Raw genomic sequence first — 26375 nt, forward strand, 5'->3', positions numbered from 1 at the left:
ACCATAGAAATATAACAAACAGTAAAACGAGGTTTTGATTCTAGCCTTTCTCTATAAATCAAATCTGACACAGACTAACTCCCACCCCCTGTATCCATAGTATTTCTCTTCACCCTCTAAAAAAGCCCAGCAGTATCAGACGTTAGTGACCAGTCTTGAAATAGCTGACATTTAATACTCTCTAATCTTCACTTCCTTGTGAACAGCAGTTCCGAGTCTGTTTAGCCACAGATAATTGTAGCCTAGATACATCACTGAAAGGAAATGAACAGCAGGTATCTGCCTGCAGCCCATGGAGGGGGGCAGAGGGGAGCAGGTATAGTGCCATAGGCCCTGGAGAGGTCTATGCTGGAGCAGACATCCACCACAATGCAGCCTCTGGAGGACCCAAATTGGACCAGATGGACATGCCCTGAAAGAAATGTGGCCCCCAGAAGACCCATGCTAGACTAGTTCACACTGAAGGACTACAGCCATCTTGGCTTAATGGAAGACAGCAAATTCTTCAGAAGTGCTTCCGGTTCATGATTAGAGAGTCTACTGTGGGAAGCTCTATAGAGCTTACATGCACAGCACTGGTATTTTCAGTTAGGGATCAGATTAGAAAAACTTCCAGTGGTTACAGTACTTCAAACAACAGATAATAATAATAATAAAAAGCAAACATCTACTATTAGACTATTCAAAGCCATAACGTAGGCAGTAGTCCCAAGCTTCGACTGACTGACAAGAACAAAGAATTATCAAAAAAATCCCAGGCCAGCCTAGCATCCCAGGTTACTGCCACCTTCCCAATAATTGTTCTGTATCTTTTCTTTAGAGTCACAAAGTTATAAACCTGGAAAATATTCATATGTAGGTTTGATGGCTAAAGATACTTGAATATTTCTGCACAAATAACTACATCTCTTAAAAGTATTTGACTGAAGCATTGCTTTTAAGACTTAATACACTGGTTCAGTTTAGACACAGGTATCTACAGTTATATGTGGTATGAGAAAGCGACACATTTGCACAGGTATGTTTATTTTCCCCTGTGTTTACAGTGCATCAATTGTAATTTTAAACCATTCATAAAGCACAATTTCATACCAATTTTACATACTTTACATCACAGTTCAACAACATTAACACAATTGTACCAGCTAAATCAAATGAACAAAATGGCCATGAACATTTACACTATTCTGTAAACATTTTTAATAAACAATGGTAAAGGGAATTAACACAGACCACCATATGAAAGAGGAATGAGCTTTTCCTTAAATAAATCACTCTGTTTATAAATACTTCAATTCTCTCAATATACATTTACAGACATTATTGATTAAAAGCAGATTACCTACTCTGTTCTTTAAAAAGAAAATGTCTAGAGATGGACCACTGTGTGTTAAATTCACCTAACATAAGAAGCAAGCATATGATTAGCAGTGTCAAAAGTATTACTGTACTTCAACCTCACTTCTGTTTGTTTACACCAACACCGAGAAGATTGTCATGTTAGGGAACTTTTACTTGAATTCCAGCAAATTACAATCAATCTTGTAGTACACATATGGGTAGTACTCCTGCTGACTGAGGTTTAAGCCTGGAATATCCATAGATGCCTGCAAATAAAGTTTAGAAACCAGTTATACTCTTGCAATTCAGACTCCTACCCAGAAGCAGGTGAAACACTCATATGTTTTAGAAGTAAATAAGCTTAAATTTCTATGCTCAAGTAACTGTTTAAGCAATGAAATTAGAAGTTTGACAGACAACAATATTTTTCAAAGTGAAATAAAAGTGCTTTTTTCAAAAATCTAAGTAGTTGTGTATCAGTATTTCATCTCTATTCCTGTAGTAAACTCGCCACCACTAAATGGAAGGGAAAGTACTGCAATTGTTTTAAATTCTTCTAAACTCAGACAGTTTATGGAAAGAACAATACAAGGTGCTGAATGATCCATGAAGTTAAATGAAGCTCAGCATCTTTAATTTCTACCTTAATTGTCTCACATACCTTTCCTCCTCCCCCCCCCAAAAAAAAAAAAAGGCCCAGAAATACTTTGGAAAAAGATTAAACATGCATTAATATACATTAAATATAATGTTCAGAAAAATTATTTTTCATCTTTTAAAATTCAGCTACACTTGTTGTGTGGTCTTTTTTTAGTCAATTTTTAACTATGAAAAGCACTGCTTTCCAATACAAAACAAACCAGTAGATTAAGCCTCCCAGCAATGCAGTTTTAAACACAATGAGACTTCTACAGATGGAAAGGATGACTCCATCTTGAGATCTATTTAGCCTCCTTCAGCAGAGAAGGATCAAAGACAGCAACGGAACCAATACTAAAGCAATTTTTGTTTATCTTTAAAGGCCACTGTTACCACAGACTGTGGACAATTTATGTATTCCTTCTGGGCTCAAAGAAAAAGAGATGAAAACTATCAAAGTTCATTAAGCCAGTTTCAGATCAAAGTTGACTTTGAATTCTCTGAGGATATGAATATGTATGGAGTACCTGTAAGATATCTTTCCACCAGTAGCAGGGAAAAATGCAGTAAGAAGAAATTACATGAGACTTTTATACCAGACATCTCATCAAATGCATTGGTTGCAAAATTAAATGCCATCTGCTTTGCAAAAGTGTACAACAGAAGTGACATTTTTATAAGGAGAGAATTTCCTGTACTGAGAGATGATGCAGAGTATGGAGAGGTGGAGCTTTGTAATAAAGTAAATAAAACTTTTCTGTTTAAACAGATTAAACCTAATACTGAAGGGGAGCAGCAGTTACAAAAATACTTACATCAATGATAGCTGCTGCACTGCTGTCAAGGTGCTTGTATAAGTCATACAAAACCTCCCTCAGTTTCTTCATTGTTTTCTTATTAGGCTGAAGCAGCATTGCCTGGAAATTAACTGGCAGACCATACCTGAGGAAATGAAAATGCTGAAATAAAGCCTTCTTTCAAAGCAGAATTTTATTTTGAGAAAGAAACCTGTTGCTGAAGAGGAAATTCTGCTCATTTTCATTTTTGCAAGACCATTCTGTTCCTACAATTCTTAAGGTATCAATAAAATAGAACTTTTCTTAAAGTTTAAAATAACAAAACAGAAGCCTAAATGTTTTTAAAATCATTTTAAATCCTTGAGTCCTTAGCACAATTCTCAAAGTTACCTGACATCTCAAACTAATATTTGAACATTCCAATTAGGTCACTTGCAAGGCTTTGCTTCTGTCACTAGGTGGAGAATCTAGTTTCTACTCAACCCTCTTTTCTAGATGTGTGGAAACATATGACAATATACAAATCAAGTTCAGCTTTCTTCCTCACTCAAGTTTGTCATCAGATTTCAGCCCGTAGCAGTTATGAAACAGACCAGAATGCAATTTCATGTTACTTCTTTTTCTTTTCTTCTCTGGTTGTCCTTTAATAAGTCCTTTATGATTTATCCTTTATGATAACTTATTAAAACGGCTAAAAAAAACCCCACCCTTTCCATTTTCTGACTAAGGTAGAAGTCCTTTGAACTCTAATAATCATTCAGGTCCTTCCTTCTACAGAACAAATACAGCTCTTCTTAAGTCAACTTAGTAACCATATTTCTGGATATGGTATGAAATAAAAAAAACAAAGAAAAGAGAGAAGTTTTGTAGTTAGGGTATTGAATGGTTTTATACTTAAAAAGTTTAGACTACAAAACTCTTCAAAAGGCACATATTAAAGAAAAAGCATGCATTTCAAAATGTCAAGCTATATTACTCAAAGCCCAAATGCTTTTATTCTGAACTAGTCCAATTTCCCATTTAAATAGAAGATATAGTAAGCTCTCTACACAAGCAGGTCATAAAGCAAGCTAAGAATCAGCAGAAATGCCTTGCTGCAACTTACAGAGTACCTGTAATTCCTAAAGCACTGGTGGAAAGAGGCAAGATACACAACTATCTACTCAAATATTCTACAACTATCAACAAGAGCTATTGCCATCAGCTATTTTTACTGCCCTATTTCTCGTTTCCTCCTTTGTGGAAAAGTGGCATTCATACCCAGTTTGGTAAAAACAAGCTAAATGTAAATTCTTACAAAGTCTAGGAAGAAACACACTATTCAGGTCTGCCTCATTACCTTAAAACAGATTCAACAAAAACTCGTAGTGCTTTCACATGAATCCATGCAATGAAAGCTTCACTGAAATTAACTTTCAGCCACCGAACCAGAGGCCCCTGTGAAAGGGAAGAGAAAAAAAATATTATTCAAACTCCAGAAAAACATTAAACCCATTAATCATATTGGAGCAGATACTCAATATCTCTACCATGATAATAAAGACAATTTAAAGGCAGAGTTTCACTATGACATAATGGATCAAAGCTGTTTTGATACTACAAGAAATTTAATGAGACTTCCAGTACCTTTTCAGTACACAATCTCAGCTGCCATGGGCTAACTATATTATGAACCATTTTAGTAATATCTGATTATTTCATTCAAATACTTGTCCATTTTCAAACTTCGCATATGATCAGCTGCAATATCAGCACTAGGTTCAACCGCAGAGGAGCGCTTGTGCTAGAGGAAACTCAATTATCCCTGAGCAGATTAGGCGGGTGGCAGTCTGAGTACGTCATGTCATCTTAAGCAATGCTTTCTCAGAATCACAAGTTCATGAAATTGTTATGTAGCAATAACAAGTCTTAGATGTCTCATGTTTCTGTAATGACTAGTTTACAGACTTACAAACTGCTTCTTCTTGTCAGTTGACAGTCTATTCATTTCTTCTTTATCTGCTTTCATCTCTTCTTCATTATACTGGAAGTCACGGACCATAAATCTGCATTTGGAAGTGAATAAAATCAAAAGTAGCTATCCAGAGATCCCTCAAAGCATGAGAGATGGAACACACACAAAATAAGCCTTACTTATATTCCCTGGCTTTATGCTTGAAGTCATCCACTGCCTTCCTGAACAAGGTGACATTACAAAGATAACTATCTTGATCCTCAAAGAGTACACTACAAAGGAGAAAAGTAAAAAAGCGTCAGAATTAATAAGATTCAGGTCACCACAGATGTGATACACAGTAGCTTAACTTGTACTTACTGCTACTAGGCAAGAACATAACTGTAGATAACCATACAGGATAAGTTCCCAAATTAAACACCTTATACAGAAAGTAACTGAAACTTTAGCAACTGCTCTTAATTACTCCCTTCGTAAAGAACAGCAGTTTCCTTTTCACATTCAGAGACTTCACCACTCAAACACTTCATGCATGGATATTTATTCAAGTTAAAATGATTTTACAGAAAAATGAACTAAAGCTTGTTTAATACTGAAAAGTTTGAACTACAGAATTCATAGAAATGCATGTTTTAAAGAAAAATGAAATTGATTTAAAATAGAAAAGCACACAAATTAAAGAGCCTTAGGTTAAGAAAAAGAACATTTCTTAGGCTGTAAAGACAATCCTTCGATTGACTATTTTATGGCTCAAGACAATACTGCTTATTTTGAGCAGAGATTTAGGCTGTCCCTCAATGCCATACTGTCTTTAATAAAAAGTTTAACGAGTCATCTCTTTTTAGGCTATCCCGAAGTTATGCTTTCCCAGTAATTAAACAAGAATCATTAACAGATCTCTCACTAGGCTTAAGCTGATCCAATTCAAATGTGAAGTTAGCAAGAGCAAGGTCAGATTTTGTAACAAGCACAGAACTGGCAATATCCAATCTGCCTGATCAGAACCCCACTCTGTCATTTAAAATTAACAACATATCAATGTTTTGTGCTACATGTTGACTCTATTGTCAAGTGGCTTAACAGTCCTACCAAGTCTTGGCCTCAAGTCTTGACCATCACAGCCAGCAAGCACCAGCTTGGTACCAAGGACCTTTGTTAGCTCAAAAGAGACAAGTTACTTTTCTTTGCACCAAGAAAACCAACTACATTTCCAGTTCCTCATTCTTTAGCAGCTTTCAAAGAGTGTATGCAACTTGTTTCAAGTCCTCTGAATACAGGCATAAAGCTTACAGGCTAGCAGCTAGTATTTGTTGCTAAATGCCGCCATGCACTAGCTTGAAGCTGAATGTACCTGATCTGTACTTTTCAATTCTTTTATTCTTGCCACATACGTTAGTTTAGTAAATTTTTTAACCCTAGAGTTCCTTTGATTTTTAACTTTACTACAACATAAAAAGCTTGATCAGCTAAAGATACAAAGCTAGACATTTTGTCAAGTTTTTGACTGATTTTAAAAATTCAAAGTCACTACAGTTAAAGATCACCTGTAAAATAGAGCACATGTAAATACAAGATTTAGCTTTTAACTACTTACTTGCTGGAACGTGGTACAACCATCTCTGCTAGTGTTTCGTACTGCTTAACCCAGTCATTATAATTTGACCTACAGAATACACAGGTTATAATTACATTTTTAGTACCATAGATAAGAAATCTTAGATTAATGGATTAAAAAAATTGAAAACATTTAATCATCAAATCTTTCAACACAGGTGTAAGGTTGTCAGAAATACACAAGACGTAAGGGACAGTCTTCCTCATGCTGTTTTTAAGATCACTGCTAAATAAACTGTAATGATAGCAAAAGTAACACATTTTATCTTCAGTCTTCATATAAGTCTATAAGTGTAGAACTTTCTGAAATTAAAGAACTAAATTAAATCAGTCATCACTGAGTACAGATCCCAGGGGACCAAACAAACTTAACAGTCAAGGTTTATCAGAAGTTCCTTATGCAAGTTCCTAATAAGAATACTTTTTCCACAATTATAAATGGGCTCCCCAGCGTCCTGCACTTGCCTGAAGGACTGAGAATTTTGGAAGTCCTGCCTTTCTGTAGTTGGTGGTGAAGAGGTTTCACCCTTTGAACACCAAAGCCAAGTCAAAGGCAGAAGAGAGAACAGTCAAGATATACTAACCACTTGTTTTCTTCTAAAGCCACTGCAAAACCAGTTTACCTTCACCAGACTTCTACTGGTGACACAGACTACTGCTTCATGTGATTAACCACCTACTGGCTATCTTTACAAGTTAGAAGCTCAACTTTGTTTCCAGCTCCAGAATGAGTCTAGGGCCATTTTCTCATTTTACAAGAGTCTTAAGGATGTCTTTACTGCCACTTCCCTTGGTCAGGGTAAAAGATGGAGCTTTTGTTGTTCAAATATTTCAGACAGGAACAACCTGCTCCCCCCAGCAAACCTTTGACATGATGTAAGCAGTGTTACGTTGGCAGAGACGTAAGCGAGTTAAAAAGCAACACTCTAGCAATCTGAAAAAAATTCTAGAGCAAAGTATAGTTCACTTTGCTCACCAGGTGGTGAAAGCCCATAATCCTAACCAGGATAATTCCATCATTAACCTTTCTAATGTAAAACAAGTCATGTTTTCACTCAGTATTTTCATAAGGTTACCTTCTGCAACATCACTAGTCACAGCTAATATTAGCCAAGAGACAAATCTGATCTCCACTTTCTTAAAGAAATTCAACAGCACTCAGCATTCCTTACGATGAGTTCTCACGTAGAGTAGAATGCAGGTACGCAGGCTCATTTGCCTCTACTAAGCATCCAAACATTTATGTTCGTTCATCCAGGAAAACCCCAAACAAATTCAGATGTCCTTTCTTACAGTACTAAAGGGTTGTGGGATATATTATTTGACTTAAATTTCTTATTTTATTGTGCTTTTTGGGCACACAACAAACTTACTTTGGTACAATCACTAATAACGTGACCAAATATTCTGAATCGAGTACAAAGTCCTCTTTCTTTACAATATCAGCAAGGCTTCTGGTTAGCAAGCTTCCCCTGCAGAGAAACAAACACAGAGTAAATACATGTTTAAGAACTGAATTTGTCTGGACAAATTCCCAGGGCTTGATGGTATAACATTTTCAAAACCATATTTTATCTAAGCATTCACTATTAGTAGAGCAAACAAAATGTCTCCTTATATGTATTTCATATCTTACTGTCTAAAGTCACTGAAAGTTTTTACTAGTAGTTCCACTGCTGTGCATGATTTCCATATTCCAAACACCTCACACACTTAAGAAGCCAAGTTATCTTTTAAAAACTTGGTTTAAAAACACTGGAACCATTAAAACCATTATTTTTGAAGTGCAGTATATAGAGCCTCAGAATTACAACTAATCCAGTACAGACCTATATACAGAACCTGAATAAAAATGTAAAGCAGTATACTGCCTCATGTTCACAAAAGACTAAGAACATACACAGATTTAATGGGGCTTAACTGACAAAATTACCATGCCTTACTACAGAATTTATGGCTCACTCATAAAATGGCTGTCATTAGCATGACCCATGGTTCTGAATCAGGCAGCAGGCTTGTACCATTAACTGCAATGGTAGGGTTGGGTCAAATTAATCAACCATATTTACCCAGAACTACTGCTGTACCTCAACTGTATTCCAGATAATCACCACATGTACATGACAAGAGTGCATGCAGTCCTTGTTTAATTTATTATCTTCATATACACAACAGCTGTCACTCTGCTGGTTAATTCTGAGGGAAGAAATCCAGTAATATTGATATGCTTAAAGCACAAAATGGAGAGAAGGGACAGACTTCCTTGTTTAGGCAGACATCCAAGTATAAGTGCTACGCAGCAGTTTAACAGCAAGCTTCTCTCAAAAGCTCCAGTAATTTACAGTACTTGTATATGCTTTTGTGTATTTCAGAATTGCCTATCAATTGCAAATGAGCCAGCGAGTCAGCTGGTAATAAATGTGCTTTTATAACAGCTGCTATTTAAGATTGATAAACATCTCAAAAATACATTAAGCTTAGAACATGTACTTAACACAGGATAAAGTTTTCATGGTTAGATTACTTTCCTGTGCTACATTAGCAAAAAAAACAATGACTTACGCATTCTTTCTTTCCAAATTCTGAAGGTTCCCTTTCAGATTATTGTACGCTGAGGCTCTTGCTTTTAGATCATTGTCAATCTGGTTTACTCCCTTAAAGATAAAGAGAAAAGGAACAGTGTCTAAAGAACTGGAATATTTTAAAAATCATTTCTTAATTTCAAATCTTAGATCTACCAACAAGAACTTGGTAATACAAAAAAAAACAACACACAGGTTAAAATGTTTGTTTCTCTAGTGCTTGAGAAAATTCACTCAAAACTCAGAAAACCCTATGGTAGAATTCCTTTAAAGGGAAATCAGCCAATAATAAAAGTTACACATCCTCTTCAGCATTCAGCTGGACATGGTACCACAACCCAGCTGATCATTGCCCCATCACCTTCAGGCTGACACCCTTCATTCAGTTGTCAGGAGAGTCCAACTGGAATTTACGTTTCTACTGCGATACCATTACACTTGTGAACACTGGGTACCATTTCCTCCAGCTGTTATTTCACTTCTCATTATGTTTTTCCTTCATTAGTTTCAGTGACAAGAATGAAGGTACAGTTTTATGAGTAGTAAATCCAAAAATTAAGTAACCCAAACCATTATCTACAACTTAAGAGGAAACTGTTGCACCGTATATGCCTACTGCAGTTGCCATTTTTTAAGGTGAGCAGCCTCGAGCACTGAAAGACAGAGTATCAACTGAATGCATCATCTGCCCAATTCTAAATGGCTGTTATTATTTACAGTTGTAAATACTGTTATTTTATGTCCTTTTTTTCCCCAGAACTATTTCCCATGGTATGGTTGCAAATGTAAACACAAATTGTATCACCATCTCCCTTCACAAAATCCTCTTTTATGCTGCTGTTTTACATTGGCACTGACTTACAAACATGAAGAACAAACTTTTTTATAGAGGCTTTCTTCAATTAGTGAAAATTTGTGTATTTTGGAATGTCTGAAGTTACACAGGGCCAGTGCCAGCGTAGACAGACAGTATTTCAGAATCTACCTTATTTCAGATAAATATATCTGTCTAATCAGCTAGAGGCAGCATTCTACATTTAATGTCACTGGCAGCCTACAGTCATCTTTAAAACTTTCATATCAAAGCTCCAACTGTTTTACTGATTAGACTCAGATTCTCACATTCAGCTTGCCATTGCTGTTCCAGTAAGCCATTCTTCTCAAATCCACCCTCCAGCATGATTGCCAAATATAATTCATTCCCAGCTAGGTAACTTGGCAGCAAATGAAATAACAAATTAAACAATTAGTAGGTTTACAGCTTCCAATCATGCTCCTATACAAAGACTACTTTACATTCAATATACACCGTAACAGCTGGATAACTGAAAGAACAAGGTACAGTACTGGTTTGGCATTGTAATGCTGCCTGTTCCCTCCTTCAGTGCTTCATCACTATGGTATGAAGAACAAGCATATAAAGATTCCCAGGGACAAGTATTTGAACATAGTCAAGGGATTCTACCTTTATTTGGACTTTGACCACTGACAGAACATTTTGTTTTGCATACAACACTTCAGCTTGGGGATCCAGATAATGATTTTGTTTCCACAAAATAAATATAAGTCAAGTCACTTCATTATATAGTGACCTTGTTTACAATAACACACAAGCTCACTTCTCTGCAGCAGGAGAAAGTCATTAAAAACCTGAACATTCTGGCAGTTTCATTTGGCAACATGTTAACAGCTTGCACCTTAAAAAGATACAGCAAAGCTTTAGACAAAATACTCTGAACATAAGACAACTTACTTTTAAACAGATGAGTATTTTAAGTTTAATACTTTGACTGATGCAAGCTCTAGCAAAGCATGTGGAGCACTTCAAGTGTCACAAAGCACACGTATTCATGAAACTCTTTTATATTACAAGAAAAAGCACTAAAGCTTTTTTTAAAGTTTTTGTACCACTAGAAGACAGCATTAGAGGAAAAATTAATCAGAAACTATTAAGCTATTAACCGGTGTGTTTGGAGTCTTCTTAAGCTATTAACTAGTGTGTTTCAACTGCAGAACAACCTTTCCCTCTGCGTTTTCCAAGGATAAAAACTTTCAACACCAGTCTAACTATGCAATGTTTAACAAAAAAAAAGCAAAACCCATTGATATTAAACACTGCCTTTACGAATGAGTTCATCGGTTCCTAATTGTCAAGACTTTAATTGCTCTCAGTTGTAAAGTCAGTAACCTTTTAAAAGATAACTGCATAGACAAAAGCCTGTTACTGCTGCACTGACTGCAGTTTATTGTAAACAAGAACCAGTTTTGCTTCCTATTAAGATGTTAGAGGATGCAGAACTGCAAACCTCATTTTCACAGTAGAGCTCTTGAAAATATATTTGTGTAAAAGCGCCAAATGATGCAACAATGCAAACTTCCTTCTGGTAGTAGAATTGGTGGATAACTCAGAAAAGTCATTGCAAAATGAGGTAGATTCATGATACTGCTGACGAAAGTATCAATCTAACATAGTGGGCCTATTTCTACATGTTGTTTATAGAACAAATTACCTTACCTTTGCAATAATTTCTGAAATATTCTTCAAGGACTGCTTGATCGGGTATTTGGCCATATCCCACTGGAACCTTGTTATATAGGTGACCAAGTCAACTAAAATTTTAAAGAATAAGACAATAAAAAGACTGATGCATTATATTCCATGTAGGACTGCTGTAACAGAAGTGTACTGTAACAGACTGTTTGTGGACCTTCACATGTATGAACCCTGTTGCTTAAGAAATTTGAACATAAACAATGAAGCTGCAAGTTAACTGTGAACTCTGCCTTCAGACATTGTTTCTTGCTCCTCTGTAGACCCTAAATGATATTTACTACTAAGTCAATGATGGCTGGAGAAGCACACACAAGACCAACTATTTTTTGCTTTGTGTGAAAAATGGGCAAGAGAAAGGAGGGTTACAACAGAAAAAAAAAAGCGGTAAAGATTATTTATGTTCCACCAGAGACCAGTGATTAAAAAACACAGCCCTAAAGGATCAAAAAGCTTCTGTAAGAGAGTATTTAACATGTAGCTTTAATTTCTTGCCATTCTGGATCCTACAATTTATCTCGGGGCAAGTGACTCATGGAAAAACACACTTCCATGTCTAAACTAGGCTTTCAGAATGTCATACAGAGAAACAGCATTCAATATGTTTCAGGATCATTGCCTTCCCCCTAGACTTTTAGGATGCACATATCATGGTTAACACTTTACCTCCATTAGCCAGAAGATTCTCCTGGACTTTATCTTTACTGTCCTCTAGAACATCAGCCATATACTGGGCCACTTTCTTTACAACACTGAAAAATGAAAGATAAAGATATGAAAAAGAAGAATGAAAAAGTTGCTACTTTGAGAAATACCATTTATGAAACTGATCTGAAATTTGATACAAAAATAGAGTTGATTGCTTTACATATAAACTTTCCAAGAGCACAAACTGGGCTCAGTATCTGAAGGCAAGCAACTTATCAAATACATGCCAGAACTTTATTTAAATCCTTCTCTAGTGTTGCTACTTCTCGTTCTCAACAAGGTGAGGCTACTTCCTTGCCTCCAGGTAACAGGGGATAACTTCATGTATTATCTCCCTAGATTCCAATATTTTTTTGAAGTCTGTGATACTTTCAAAATCCTAACCCCTTTCTAAAAAATGGACAGCAAGATAGAAATCATCAATAATCCAAATTAAACACAAGGCAACCATGGCAACGAAACACCAAAGACAACCAAAGAGCTATGGGGAAACCTCAGCCCTATGCCCCATGAGATTCAACACTCAAGACCTGCCTTCCTCACAAGAAAAGTTATGTTTAATATTGCTCACATGTGCCATGCCAAATAGTTTTTATTTGAAAGCAACTACTTAACACTTCTCTCCTTGAAGCAGACCACAATTCTGATTATGTGAAATTTTGTTACATTTGATCAAAATGTAATACGCTGGAGGGAAGGAATGCCATCCAGAGGGACCTTGACACACTTGTGAGGTGGGCTGGTGCCAGCCTCATGAAGTTTAACCATGACAAGCGCAAGGTCCTACACCTGGGTCAGAGCAATCCCAGGCACAGCTACAGGTTGGGCAGAGAAGAGATTCAAAGCAGCCCTGCGGAGAAGGACTTGGGGGTGCTGGTCTATGAGAAAATGAACATGAGCCGGCTGCAGTGTGCGCTCGCAGCCCAGAAAGCCAACCGTATCCTGGGCTGCATCAAAAGGAGCGTGACCAGCAGGTCGAAGGAGGTGATCCTGCCCCTCTACTCTGTTCTTGTGAGACCTCACCTGGAGTATTGTGTGCAGTTCTGGTGTCCTCAACATAAAAAGGACATGGAACTGTTGGAACAAGTCCAGAGGAGGGCCACAAGGATGATCAGGGACTGGAGCACCTCCTGTATGAAGACGGGCTGAGGAAGTTGGGGCTGTTCAGCCTGGAGAAGAGAAGGCTGCATGGAGACCTCATAGCAGCCTTCCAGTATCTGAAGGGGGCCTATAGGGGTGCTGGAGAGGGACTCTTCATTAGAGACTGTAGTGACAGGACAAGGGGTAACGGGTTAAAACTTAAACAGGGGAAGTTTAGATTGGATATGAGGAGGAAATTCTTTCCTGTCAGGGTGGTGAGGCACTGGAATGGGTTGCCCAGGGAGGTTGTGAATGCTCCATCCCTGGCAGTGTTCAAGGCCAGGTTGGACAAGGCCTTGGGTGATATGATTCAGCGTAAGGTGTCCCTGCCCACGGCAGGGTGGCTGGAACTAGATGATCTTAAGGTCCTTTCCAACCCTAACGATTCTATGATTCTATGAAAACGACTTTCAAAGGACCATAATTTTTTCCAAAGTGAACAGGTTTTGTATTTTAATATTAATGCTGTTTAATCATATCTGTGGATTAGGAAACAATGTGGTTACCTTCTCAAGTCCGTAAATAGTACTCCAACTTACTAAAAGAAGAGGTTTTACTCATTTCGACATCACTTCCTGCAGCTGTCAGGCTCAATTTTTACCAGTTATCCAGGACCCAGCAGCACTTAGCACTACTACAGGGAGAACCATCCTCCATCAACACATAATGTTCCACTATTCCACAAGAAGTTCAGGTTTATTTTTCCCCCCAAGTACAGATACTAGAAAAACCAGCATCTCATCTTTCTGAAATCTTAGTTTATTGACTGCCTACAGAGGACCACTAAGAAACAAAAAAAAGATAGAAATAATCTGGGTATTATTAGGCCTCAGGAAACCATCACATTATTATTCTAATATTTTACATGCTAGTAAAAATAAATTGTTACCTTTCCACAAATGCATCCAATTTAGCCAGCTCATCTGACAAACCAACCAAAACATCCAGTGTGCCAACCTAGAAGGAAAGATCAAAATGCATTAGTAATTGTATATAAACATAAAAAAGATAGAAGCAAATACCAATAAAAGCTAAGCCTCCTGAACATGTAGCTTTGCAGAGCTACATGAAATGCTGTACTTCAGGATTTCGGGCTTGTGGATTGTGCTTTTCATTTGCTCAAAATACCCCTAAAGCACCAGAGTATCAGATCTAACTCAGTCTAGTTTGGTACAGTCTCAGTCCTGCATGCCAGCAATCCAAAACATCTTAAATCAACTTTTATATTATGAGTTGGCTGCATTTCCCACAAGTCTTTGTGGGAAATTAATAAAGTATTTGATTACTACTTTAGATCAAATCTGAAATTTCTGTGATCAGTTATCTCAGTGCTGGAGGCAACCAGAACACTGAAAACACTGAACACACAAGAAAACTGCAACACTCAGACTGTTGGCATATCAAGTAACGGAATACCTAGCTTGTCTAGAAGCTTTCACTCTTTCTTCACTTCTCCTCCAGAAAACACTTTATTCCCTGATTTCATGTAATAATTCAGAGCAATCCATATACCAGCCTGTGGCCAGGGATGCTACTCAGCATTTTAGACTCTGTATAGTTCAAGCATGGAAATTACAGCACAGTAAGATATTCTGTTTAGCTCTTTCATAAGCAAGTCTCAGATGGGTCTAGAGACATCAGAAAGTACAAAAACAATAGAGCTATGCTTAAGTTAAACGGCCAAATGGTGAATATTTTTAAATAGATCAGAAGTGTTTCTTTGGTTCTCTCTTCAAGTATTTACATGTTTGCTCATTCTGTTCAATGAAAGTAGGAGGTACCTCCAAAAAGATAATTCGTTAATATTTTAGCTACTAGTTTGTATTTTATGCTGAAATACTACTAGGCATAAATTAATCTTCTGTCTAGTCAGGATGCTATTAATGTTATTTTAAATCTAGCATCCTTATTCTAGTCCTAGTCAACAAGTTGAGACCACTCAACTTTACATTATTCCTGTTCTCTTTAGCCTTGAAGAAAAAAAGGGGCACAATTACTTAAGTCACAACCAAATCACTTTCGATGCCCCACCTTCTGAGCTATATGTAGAATAAAGAAGCTTTTGACTAGTCACAAGCTACAGGACAAGTAAGTCTTTAAGCAATAAGGCTGCTGTTCAATGGAGACTAAATCACTGTTTCAGTGAGTTTTAACTAAGGAGTTTAACTCTTTAAGCAGTTTTCCTAGGACCAAAGAAGCCAGACTATTTCCCATTGTAGACAAAGTATACTCAGCTGCTGGCCCTTTTAGGAAGTAGAGTAGAAACAAATCCAATCATTTATAACCCTAATAGGCCACATCAGTTTTCAGTGACAGCTCTTCTGAATGCTGTAAGCAACCTACAGTTGGAAAGCCATCTTGACTCATGTGGAAGGATCTCCTGGGAGGAGACAGATATTTGTTGCAATCTCCCTTCTTACCTCTACTAGTGTATCTCTTGAAATAACTCAGGACAATCTAAACATGAATATAAGTTACGGCAGTTAGAAGATCCTCTTCAAAGATACACTGAACCACTTTGTGTCCTGAGCTCATTCCTTAGCAGAGACAGGAACAAGGCATTGTGCCACCTGAACTTGACCCATTCTCCAGACAGAGACTGGTGGCATTTTTTTTTCCCCTCTTTATTTTGATAGGCTTTATGATCTTTCGCTTTCTCTCAGTTAAATGAGCTCACAAATTTTCTTGTTCAAGAAACATCTGGGTGTTGGGATAGACCTTAATGAATACACTGGCTCATAATTTTTCCATACTCTGAAAATTAAATTGTACTAAACCAAGAGAAACTGCTTTCAGATTTTGTTCCTCTTCACTTCTCAGAATATTAGTTCAAACAGTTTTCTTCCTATTTTCAATAACACACATCCTCAGCTGGAGATAACCACTATTCAAGAATGTTACTTCTGCACAGTGAAAAGGCTGCAGCTGTTTGACCAACCCCTATATTTTAAATCAAGTCTTTTCACTGCATCTCAGCCAGAAAAGGAGACAATTCAGAAGTAAGAGTGAAACAAAACAAAAAAAACAGCAAAGGAAACTATCACATGAATACTGAGATCACAAGTCTCCATTTTAATTCTCATTTTCTTCTCCAGCTAACTGCTAGCAGCATGAGGTCAAGACTACTATTGTTGGGAAAACCACTGTATTTCTGAAAGAACACAGCTTGTTGAATCCTTAAAACTTCCGGAGTGAGGGATTTTTAATTTAGATTTTCAGAAAAAAAAAAATGTATGTCTGAATTATTTCTTAGATCCACACATAATTGTCAAAAGAAGTCAACTGTTGTCTCTAAAACATCTGCAAGTATTCTTCATCTACAATTTAAGTCCAAAGAAACAAAGATGGTGCAAAACAATTATACTTCTTGGGACGTGACATGAGGCTTACATACCTTCAAATCTGGAATATTGAACTTCGAATTAGTAGAAAGATTGTTATTTTTTGTAGTTGCTGCATGTAGTTTCTCCCATGTCTGTTGACAGGTTTTTTCCCCAGGAGCAGAAATCAGCCAGAACTCAGTCATTTTTGTGTCTTTATCTTGATGTTTTCTGCTTCTGAAGATGGATGCAAGATGCTAGCTAGCAGAAGCGAGGGAGGAAGAAAGAATATCTGCCATTAGTTCAGGATTCAAAGCTTTGCCTGAAGAAAAACATCTCAGTCCATGTTATTAAAAGTGTAGTTCCAGTCACTACAAGAGATTTTACCAAAAGCATCACATGGTTCTAAATACATTTTTTCCTATCCTCCAAATCACATTTGCACAGTTGGAAAATCACTACTCATCCTGCAAGTTAAAGCAGGCTGACTTTGCAACATCAGCATCTTTCAACTGCAATTCCACAGGAAAGATTATAAGCAAACAATCTAACTGAAAATAAAACAAATAAAACTGGACCCAAATCATATTTTCATAGCTTTATTTTCCAGCACCTCTACAACATACAACTTTTTCTGAACACAAAAGAGAAAATGAAATTAAAAAATTCAACTCTGGTGTAAAAGCTTTTCCAATCATTTTCCAGATTAGGACAGTGAGTAAATGCATTAAAAAAATACTTATGTGCAATAAATTTTAGTTTATACTTTCATGCAAAGAAAGTTCTCCTGGCAGTTAAAAACTTAATGAAAAGGAGGACACTTTCTAATCTTGGTATCTCTGTTGTCATTGCAGACCTTCAATATCACATACACTGGCATCAGTCAAGAGAGAATCAGTGCTAAATACAAATCGTGTTGAGCTACTTTGCAAATGAGCTCAAGAAGTTTAGAGTAAATACATTATTCTGTTATTAAGAAACAGAACAAGCTGCTTAAGAGTTACTGGACATTTTTAATGAAGAAATGAAGAACAAAATCAAATAGTACCTTGACAGAATCTAAATACATAATGTTGATATTCGAGATATCTTCTGTACAGTGTGAAAGAGTAGAGACTGACCTGCATTTCATAATAAGCAGACTGCAGCAATTTTTTTTGAGAAACAGAATAATATATTGTATTTGTAAGACTCAGGACACACTAGCAAACTTTGCCCAAAACAATACTCATAGGTCCTTCATCTGTGTAATCATTCTAGGGTCAACAAGTTATCAAGGCTGTTGAAGTCAGAGATGAGCTAAAGAAAGGCCTGATAGCCAATTATTTTGTTCAGCTACTTAGGAAGCCTAAACTGAAGAAAGTTCGCCAATTGTTAAATTAATATCATGAAGCACACCTTGGAATGGACATAACAGATAACCTCTGTCAATTAGGGGGCCTTGTTTATAGTGAGAGATGATGCCGCCTACTTATCAAGGCTCTCGATGTCTAGACATCTGACACTGCAGTACTACAGCAGTGCTATAATTCTAAATACAGACAATGCCAAGGCAGGTATAGATATCTGAGAAATCAAGAGTATTACAAGTCCAGAGACATGTTCCACTCCACACAAGCTTGTCCAGCCTGACTCAGTCCAGTTCTGGGCACTCTCCCGTGCTAGGGCCACACACCTGCAGAGCTGGTTCTATTCAACAGCAGAAAGTCAAGAGCCTGGAAATTATCTGTGCTCTCCTCACTGGCACTACTCTCTCTTCTCCCCTAACAAGTTGACAAAGCAGGCTGGAAAGATAAGGGAAAAGGTGTTCTTTGCTTCTGGAAATAGTACAGGGGAGAAAAGGAGTCCTCTGGCCCCTCATGTTCAAAAGGGCTGTAACAATTTTTGGTCATACTGTACTGGAGTTTGATATCAGAAGGTACAATAGAAAATTAAAGCAATATCAGTCATTGCCATGTTATAGGGCTCCTTTGCTTAGCACCAACTGGATTATCTCACATAAAAGGTCTCCACAGGAGATCTAATTATTAACAGTTTGGAATGAGACAAAATTTCCTCTTCCTCAGACGACTTCGATGCATTACCTGCCTTAACATATGCCAAACGTGGTGAATCCATTACACATTACGTTTTCCTACACTTCACAGAACTCTGGCTCCATAAAAGAAACAGTCAAGTTTACAGTAAATTTCACACATGCAGGGAGACACCATTACAGCTGACACACACACTCTGAAGTGTTTAAGCTTTAAACTGTTTTTTGTTTTGATTTGACTAGACTGGGACTGGAAAAGGCTTTGGAATAAATATTGAACAACTAAACTAGTTTAGGTGGTGGCAGCAACAGTGTGCAAATACCCAAGTAAAAGACAGAAAAGATAATGTAGAAATCTAGAATCCTATTCAGTAAGACATGGAAAATGACATTCTCATATTTTCCACTAAAACATATATAGCCCCTAAAGAATATGTATAAAGTTTCCAGAGATTGTATTAGCTAGGGAAACAGTTACATGTTTGCAATGACACAGTCTCATTCCCTGCATTACAGATTGGAAAAAATCAGTTCAATATTAAAAATCTAGACATCTTTTCCCAGGGGAAAAAAATTATTAAACCTTTAACAGACCCACTGCAAAGAACAACTGCTTTCAGTAAGTAAAGTTATCCAATATTTTAGAGTTAATTTTCAAAGACCGACTGTCCAGCCTTTATATGATGACTGCAAGTCTTCCATAAACAAGCCTAAAGTTACAAACACCTGACAGACTTGTAGCAAATCTTTTTTCATGCTTAAAACCCAATGAACTATAGCACTTCATGATTCCTTAATACCAGTAATCAAGCTAACATTTTCAAGGTGATGTTTCTTCCTTAAACATTGTCCATTCAGTATCCTACCACACTATGATACTAAGCAAATAGAAACTATGGTCCCAGTTCTGCAGAACGTGGGTAAAGCCACATTAAGGAGCAAAAACATTAAGAAGCAAAACAGCTTCTGAGATGCCACTGTAAACATCTTCTGGCCAACTTCAGTAAAAATTGTTTGCTATACAACTGGGAGGGAGAGGGAGATTTCCTTAGGAAAATGAGAAATAAAGTTCATACAAAAATCTCTCCATAGACCATGCTGAACCAAACTTCAGGACTTAAACGAACAGGTTCTGGAATTCCAACTTTGTATAAAGCACTGAGCTAGCTACCTTGATACTTAAGAATTCCACAGGTGATAACATTACTATTTTAATACTGAACAACCGAACCACTCACATCTCAAAAAAAAAAAACAACTCAAAACCCCACAAAACAAATTTAACCCTGTAAGACCAGCAGTGCTTCGACCCATCTTTATCTTGTTCAGTACTCATGAAGAATGCAAGTTTTCATTTATAAGGGCTTAATAGTAGAAATCCATTAAAACAAATTTTTCACATTTTAGATTCCACAACTGGGCAGCATCCCAAAAAGTCTCCCTTGACACTTCCTCATAGGCACACTCACAACATAAAACTTGGAAGTACAAGTCTTCCATGTGCTGTTACAAAGAGATTTAAGTAACATAAACATATTGCCAAGATGCTGGGCTGATCAAATGTCACAAATTGCGTTACCTCTTCCTTGAGAGCATGCAAGAACTCATCTATAAAACGCTTGAAATATTTCTTTCTTTGAAGTTTTCATCTGGAGTAGCTGTTTTTGAAGCCTTGACTAATGCCCATAATAAGTGTCATATATTATTAAAAACGTATTCCACGTGATTATTCATAATATATACTGCTTAATTTCTATATTATTAGCAAAAATTGATCTCCAAAGAAAAAAATCTTTCACACAGTATACTATATTATAACCTAAGAAATATAATAACTGAGCAGCTGTTTCAGCACTGTACCTGGTACGACATACAGTGATGTCAAAACAGAATCTCGGCTAAGACACTTTGCACATTTTTCAAAAACGATGGCTCTAAGGGGAGGGGCAATTGTTTCCTCTTTCCTAATCAAATTTACTCAACGGTAAGGCTCAATTTACTAATGTGATTTAGAAGTCTCCCAATATCCAGCATGAAGCCCCCAAGAATATTTCTTCAAGCCCGTCCTGAGAAATCACTTCTGACACCTGGTGTTTGGACATCACGTTCATAAACAGAAGCGGCCACAGTGAGGAAGCGTCCAGGAGATTTCACAACGGGGAGTTCACAGGCCTCGTGCAGAGGCAAGGAGGCTGGTGCCCGGGCTGAGGCCCCAGCCCCACGGAGCCACTGAGCCGGGATTAGATGGCCTTTCCCATCACCCGGGCCGGCAGCAGCTGCCCCGGCACAGGCTTCCCGGACCGCGCTTCACTTCGTCCTCCTAGAAATGAACCCCACAGCGGTACCTCAGTCCCGGCGCGGGAGCCCGGCAGGGCAGCCCCGACCCCCAGCAGCCCCCAGGGCGGCGCCGAGGCCTGTCAGAGCCCCTGAGAAACGCAGCGGCAGCAGGCGCGCCCCCGTGGTACCTTCAGTCCAGGCCCAGGGCGGATCGCCGCCGGGGGAGGCCGGAGCGCTGCGCAAGCCGCTCGGGGAGCGGCGCTGCCTGACCCAGCCACTCCTCCCTCCCCTCTCCTCTCCTCTCCGCCCCCCGGACGCGGGCCCTGGCAGCGGCTCCCAAAGGCCTTTACCGGTCACTGCTCCATCCCCCGCCGGCAGCCGCGGCCACCTGCACACCCGCCAACGGATCACGTGAAGCACCAGATCAGCTGACGACGCCGCAGCGTGGATCACGAGACGGCGGGGCGGGGGAGGAAGTGTGACGCAGCTGCGCAGTGACTGACAGATCCGCTCGGGGCCCCGGACCCACTGGTTCGAGACCCGGCGGGGCGGCCACGGGCGCGGTCAGCCCTTCGCTTCTCTGCACGGCACGGCACGGCCGGAGCTCCCCCGGGGCACCATCGCCATCGTGGACACCGCCAACCTCTGCGGGACACCCAGTTGATCCTGCTGTGGGCGCTTCGGGCCGGCGGGCAGCAGCTGCCTCAGCGCCTGGTCAGCACTGGCCACCTCAGGGCCCCGCGGGCTCCTGCGACTCCTGATACATCTCATTTTGATAGGGAATTTGTGGGAAAACCGCATACGGATCAGAGGGGCCTCGTTCACCGCGAGGAAGCAGATGTTGTTAAGGAGCTTTATGCGATTTTGCCCTCAGGGCAGAGAAGAACGGTAGGGGTTGAAAACGTGTGTTTGTTCTCGCTGCGGTTGCCTGGTTTTCCTCGAGTCAGCTCTGAGAAACAGTGTTGGCGAATGCAGTGGTAGTTCAGTGGTCAAAACTACCTCTGTGTGTGTACTCAACTGCTGTACTGCTATCTATCTGCAGTGAAGGGCTTGGGAAAGAAGACAGTGTGCATGCATTTGAAGGCTGGGAAAAGATGGACCTGGAAAAAAACTCGCAATTTGACTTTGGCACCGAACCCTGTTTTTCTCACCGTGCCCAATAACTGCTAAGTGAAAAATAGCAGGTTATAAATTACTCTATTAGTAGTGAAATTTCTTTCTGAATTCCATTTATTGTGTGAAGTTGCTTATCATCTTAATTCATGGTATTATCTGGAGAAAGCAGGAACCATATACAAAAAGTAGCCTATTTTGGTTTGCTGGTATTGGTGAACCGAGCAATTTGGTTTTATTTTCTCCTTTTTTTTTTTTTCAAGTAGGCAGGAGTTGGAGCCATCCTACAGCCATGGATGGCTAGTGGGGAACTGCAGCACAGAGGAGGCAAAATGCTGTCACAGATACCAGAGAGGTGATTTCACATAGTTCCAGCCCAGCAAAGGACGTGCCTTCTGGTCTCTCGGAGTAGCTCCAGGACTCTGCTCCAGTGCTCTTCTCCCCCTTAAGTACTTACAGCTTCAGCAGCTTCAAACTGCATAGTCTAGTTCAAAGTGTGAATGTTGTTAACCAGCCCATAGTGTGGCAGGTCAGTCTTCCTTCAGCCATTTATGTTGTTCTTCCACCACCAGAGGCTTCTGAGAACGTTCCTTTGGCTGAGCTGCCCACATCCACTTATAATACTCTTGACGTGCTCCTACTGGTACAGTTTTGTTAGATGTTTCTCATATCAGTACGAAAACACATCTTCCAAAATAACTTAGTAAAACAGAACCTTGGCTACCTTAAAGGTGGGCAGACTTAAATACCCACATTCCAAATTCCATCAAGAACAATTTCTTAGTGGCTGAATTATTAACAGTTTTCAGTGGAAATTCTTAAAAAAACTTCACCATAGGTACATATTGTCATTATTATTGCAAGCCATTTCCTCAAAATGTGGCAATATATGCCAGCACTAAATAGCAAATGCAAGTCATTATCTGTATTATTTTTGGAACAAGATAAGATTTTTTTTGAGTGATCCATAGCTCCAAGCTATCAGGCGGAAACTTGGCATTAACCTCTATAAAGTAGTTAGTAAATGATACTATAAAATCAGTACTTAGCGGAAGAATAGCCAGCGTTTCTAACCTGCACAGTGATAGCATGCTTGTAAAACCACAGGAGGGGATTCTGAGAACAAGGACCTATGATCTGCCGCTTAAGTCTACTGCCTAATGTGGTTGGGTTTATAACCATATTTGCTGTTTGGTTGACTAAGATCAGTGAGGTACAAGGCCGACCTGCAGGCAATCTACGACTCTTCCCTGGAAAACTAAAGAGGCAAAAAGGATTAACACAAATTAAATAATCAGGGTATCGGCACCCTCAGTAGCAGTGAGCTGCAGCATGATCTTGAAGTGAGCCGTCACTGAGAAACCCAGGCCCAAGGTGTGCAGTAGTTATAAATGGTATCACACAGAATACTGTAAAGATTAACATTTTAAATGAGAGCTATCATAATATGAGTGGGTATATGGTAGATAAAACAGATATGTTCACTAATATTTTTATAAACGTACTTGCCTGTAACATTGCTCCATCTGGCTTGACTGGGATATTTTTACAAAGACTTGAAGGCCTGAAGAAAATAGTACACTTTATTTATGGCTTCAGAAATGTATTTGTTGAAATTTCATTTGGGCAGGAAAATACTGTAATGTGTCTTTTCAACCTCAATTGTTTCCTGTTGTATTTATCTGACAGATTTTTGTTCAGGAAAACTCATGCACAGGCTTAATACAGATTGAGTGTGCATGGGGGTGTGCAGTGATATTTGCAGGTAGAACTACTTAAGATTGAGACAGTTTACCTAGGCAAGTTAGGCAAGAGGTGGCTGGGGTATGGTTGTTCTTAGACCTGGTCTTGTACCAGCTGCATGAAGTGGTTGCTCTTTTAGATTTGGAGAGTGAAAATAAGAATACTTGAGACAGGCTACAGAAGTAGCTGCTGCTGTTTGAAAACCCTAGTGATGAAAGTAACACTACCCAGGTCTAGGAGAGTCCCACAGGGCTTACGTGACCCAAAGCATGCGTGATGCACCAGGCAGCAATGGGGAGTCCCCAGTTGGGGAATCCATGTCTGCTACACAGGATCCTTGGCCAAAACACTTGTTGTGGGCTGCTGTCAGGAGCCATGCAAGGACTCCATACCATGAAAGCCTCTCGTTTGTGAGCTGAGGTTGCCATTCCATGAGTGTTTCCAAAATGAACATGGTGAAAGGATTTTAGCTTTTCATTCTAGTGCAGTGACTCTTGACATTTCTGAGGGAAATGCAGATTTTATTTGAATTCTGATTATTTACCCATTCTACTTCTGTTTATTTGTTTTGATTTGGAGCCAAGTTTTCTGCAATGATCTCTGCAGAGCTACATGTTCTTTGACATGCAACAGAGATTGCCAGAGATGGTATAGTTTCCCTTGCTTTCTGGCATTCTCTGAGCTTGTGTTACCCAGGTATTATACAAACACTGACAAACTGATTTCCTGAAGACTTTGGGAATATTATAGTGAGTTTTAACATAATCAGAATTTTGCTCACCATTTTATTGTGTCAATGGGGTTTATTTAATTTTTTGTTTATTTTAGTGGTATAGGTGCTAAAATAAAGGTTCTATTACAGTGTGCAAAGGTAGAACCCTAAAAATGGAAAGCTCTGTTTTCTAAAGCTTGAGAGTGTCTGTAAATCTAAGTTAGAAAAGAATAATATTGCTATACATATAGCCCACTATCTAGTTGCACAGGGTTCAGATGTCTGAGAAATAGGAAATACAATGGTTTAAGATAATGATGTTCTGTGTGACACAAGTAAGCTGCAGCATAGGACCCCATCCTCCAGCCTCCATCAGTTTGTCTGTTGGGAGAACTGAATAACAATATTACTGTTTTCCCAAAGTTATTCAAAGAGAGTGGAGAGAAAATAAACTTGTATTACTTTGTTATTTACTTTTATTTTTCCTGTAGGTGGCTTTTTGAAAGCATTTTAATAAAAGATACCTATCGAAGCACATTGCATTTTAATCTTTCTTGATGTTGCCTGGGAGACACAAGCCTTAAGATTGAAATTTAGGTCTATGAAAAAAGATGTTTTTAAACTGGAGCAGAAATTTGGTATGTTCGTCAGCCAGGTTTTGTGAAGCAGACAGAATGTCTCTTTCCTAGCTGCCACTTTGATTTAAAACTGCCTCCCTGGCTTCTAGCTTCAGATCAAGGACTTCAGGGAGGTAACAAATATAAATTTTACAAAATTTTTGAAAATCCTGTATTACCTTAATTAACGTTGAAGTCCCCATTTCTATCTATTTATGCATGTGAGTATTTATTTATTCTATACAATGTAGGCAGCATGTTCAGGACAGGTGCAGAAAGACAAACCAGCATGCCTATAAAGCTTTGGGGCGGGCCACACTCTGATGGACTTCACTAAAAACTTTTCACAATGAGAACACTCAGCCATTGGAATAACCTCCCCTGGGAAGTGGTGGACTCCCCAACAGTGGACACTGTTAAGATTTGTCTGAACAGGGTGCTGGGACATCTACTCTAGGCCATGTTTTTGCTAAGAGAGGTTGGACCAGATGATCCTTGAGGCCCCTTCTATCTGTTGATGCAGAACTCAGAACCAAGGCATTTGGCAGAGTATCTGATTTATGAATGGGGCACGTGGGAAGCTCAGTGCTGTCATGAATCTGTGTTTCAGAGCCTCTGATTTAGAGCTCTATTGTAGAGAGAAGGTGACAGGGGCTTCTTGTTGGGCACTAGCTCCAGGCTTAGACTAATCAAGTCCAAGAAGAAGGGGCTGGGAAGGCTGTACCCCTGTACAGTCAGCAGTGCCTGGGGGCACAGTCAGCCATGTACCTGTGCAGCACTTCCATCCATATACTGCTGCATCAGGCTTCTTACTATTCCCACTCTCAAATAATGCAAACTCAGGCAGCATCTTCTTTGTCCAACACACCTGTGTGTACAGCAGAGCTCAGCTGGCCTGGCTGTGCCAGCAGAACCTTGAAGGGTGCACAGAATTTCAGACAGTTATGGACTTGTCCAGTGGAAGAAAACTCAGAGCCCAGGGGGGTCTGTCAGCAGAGTGGTTGGATGCTTGGGGAGCTGTGGGAACAGCCATGAATAAGCTCTGCAGACACCAGTGATGCCAGATGTCACTTCACTGGAGTTAAATGCCTGAACCCCACTGTGAATCTTCACTGAATTAAAATTCCATTTAGGTAATTTCAGTATCATATAGCATTCAAATGAATTATATGTCTGAATATTCAGAAAAATGGAAGCAATGTATAATCACAGCAGTAATGGCAGTAATGGAT

General features: G+C 39.0%; 1 protein-coding gene across 2 annotated transcripts; it reads right to left on the reverse strand.

Moving 5' to 3' along the window:
• Positions 1–828: 828 nt before the first annotated feature.
• ATP6V1C1 (ATPase H+ transporting V1 subunit C1) lies at positions 829–21447 on the reverse strand. Of its 2 annotated transcripts, none has more exons than XM_061447959.1 (13): positions 21309–21447; positions 16721–16907; positions 14216–14283; positions 12145–12230; positions 11443–11537; positions 8908–8999; positions 7719–7817; positions 6326–6394; positions 4911–5003; positions 4729–4822; positions 4117–4214; positions 2796–2922; positions 829–1607 (listed from the first exon to the last, which is right to left on the reverse strand). In XM_061447959.1, the coding sequence occupies exons 2-13, from the start codon at positions 16850–16852 to the stop codon at positions 1512–1514; spliced, it is 1149 nt and encodes a 382-aa protein (XP_061303943.1). In that variant the 5' UTR covers positions 16853–16907; positions 21309–21447; the 3' UTR covers positions 829–1511. The 2 variants fall into 2 exon arrangements, with proteins under 2 accessions (XP_061303943.1, XP_061303945.1); XM_061447961.1 differs by lacking the exon at positions 21309–21447 and adding an exon at positions 21147–21170.
• Positions 21448–26375: the final 4928 nt, after the last annotated feature.

The sequence above is a fragment of the Pezoporus flaviventris genome, unplaced genomic scaffold (assembly GCF_033815535.1).
Source record: "Pezoporus flaviventris isolate CSIRO_AGI_PZ_B2104156 unplaced genomic scaffold, CSIRO_AGI_Pfla_v1 ptg000007l, whole genome shotgun sequence".
Lineage (NCBI taxonomy): Eukaryota > Metazoa > Chordata > Aves > Psittaciformes > Psittacidae > Pezoporus > Pezoporus flaviventris.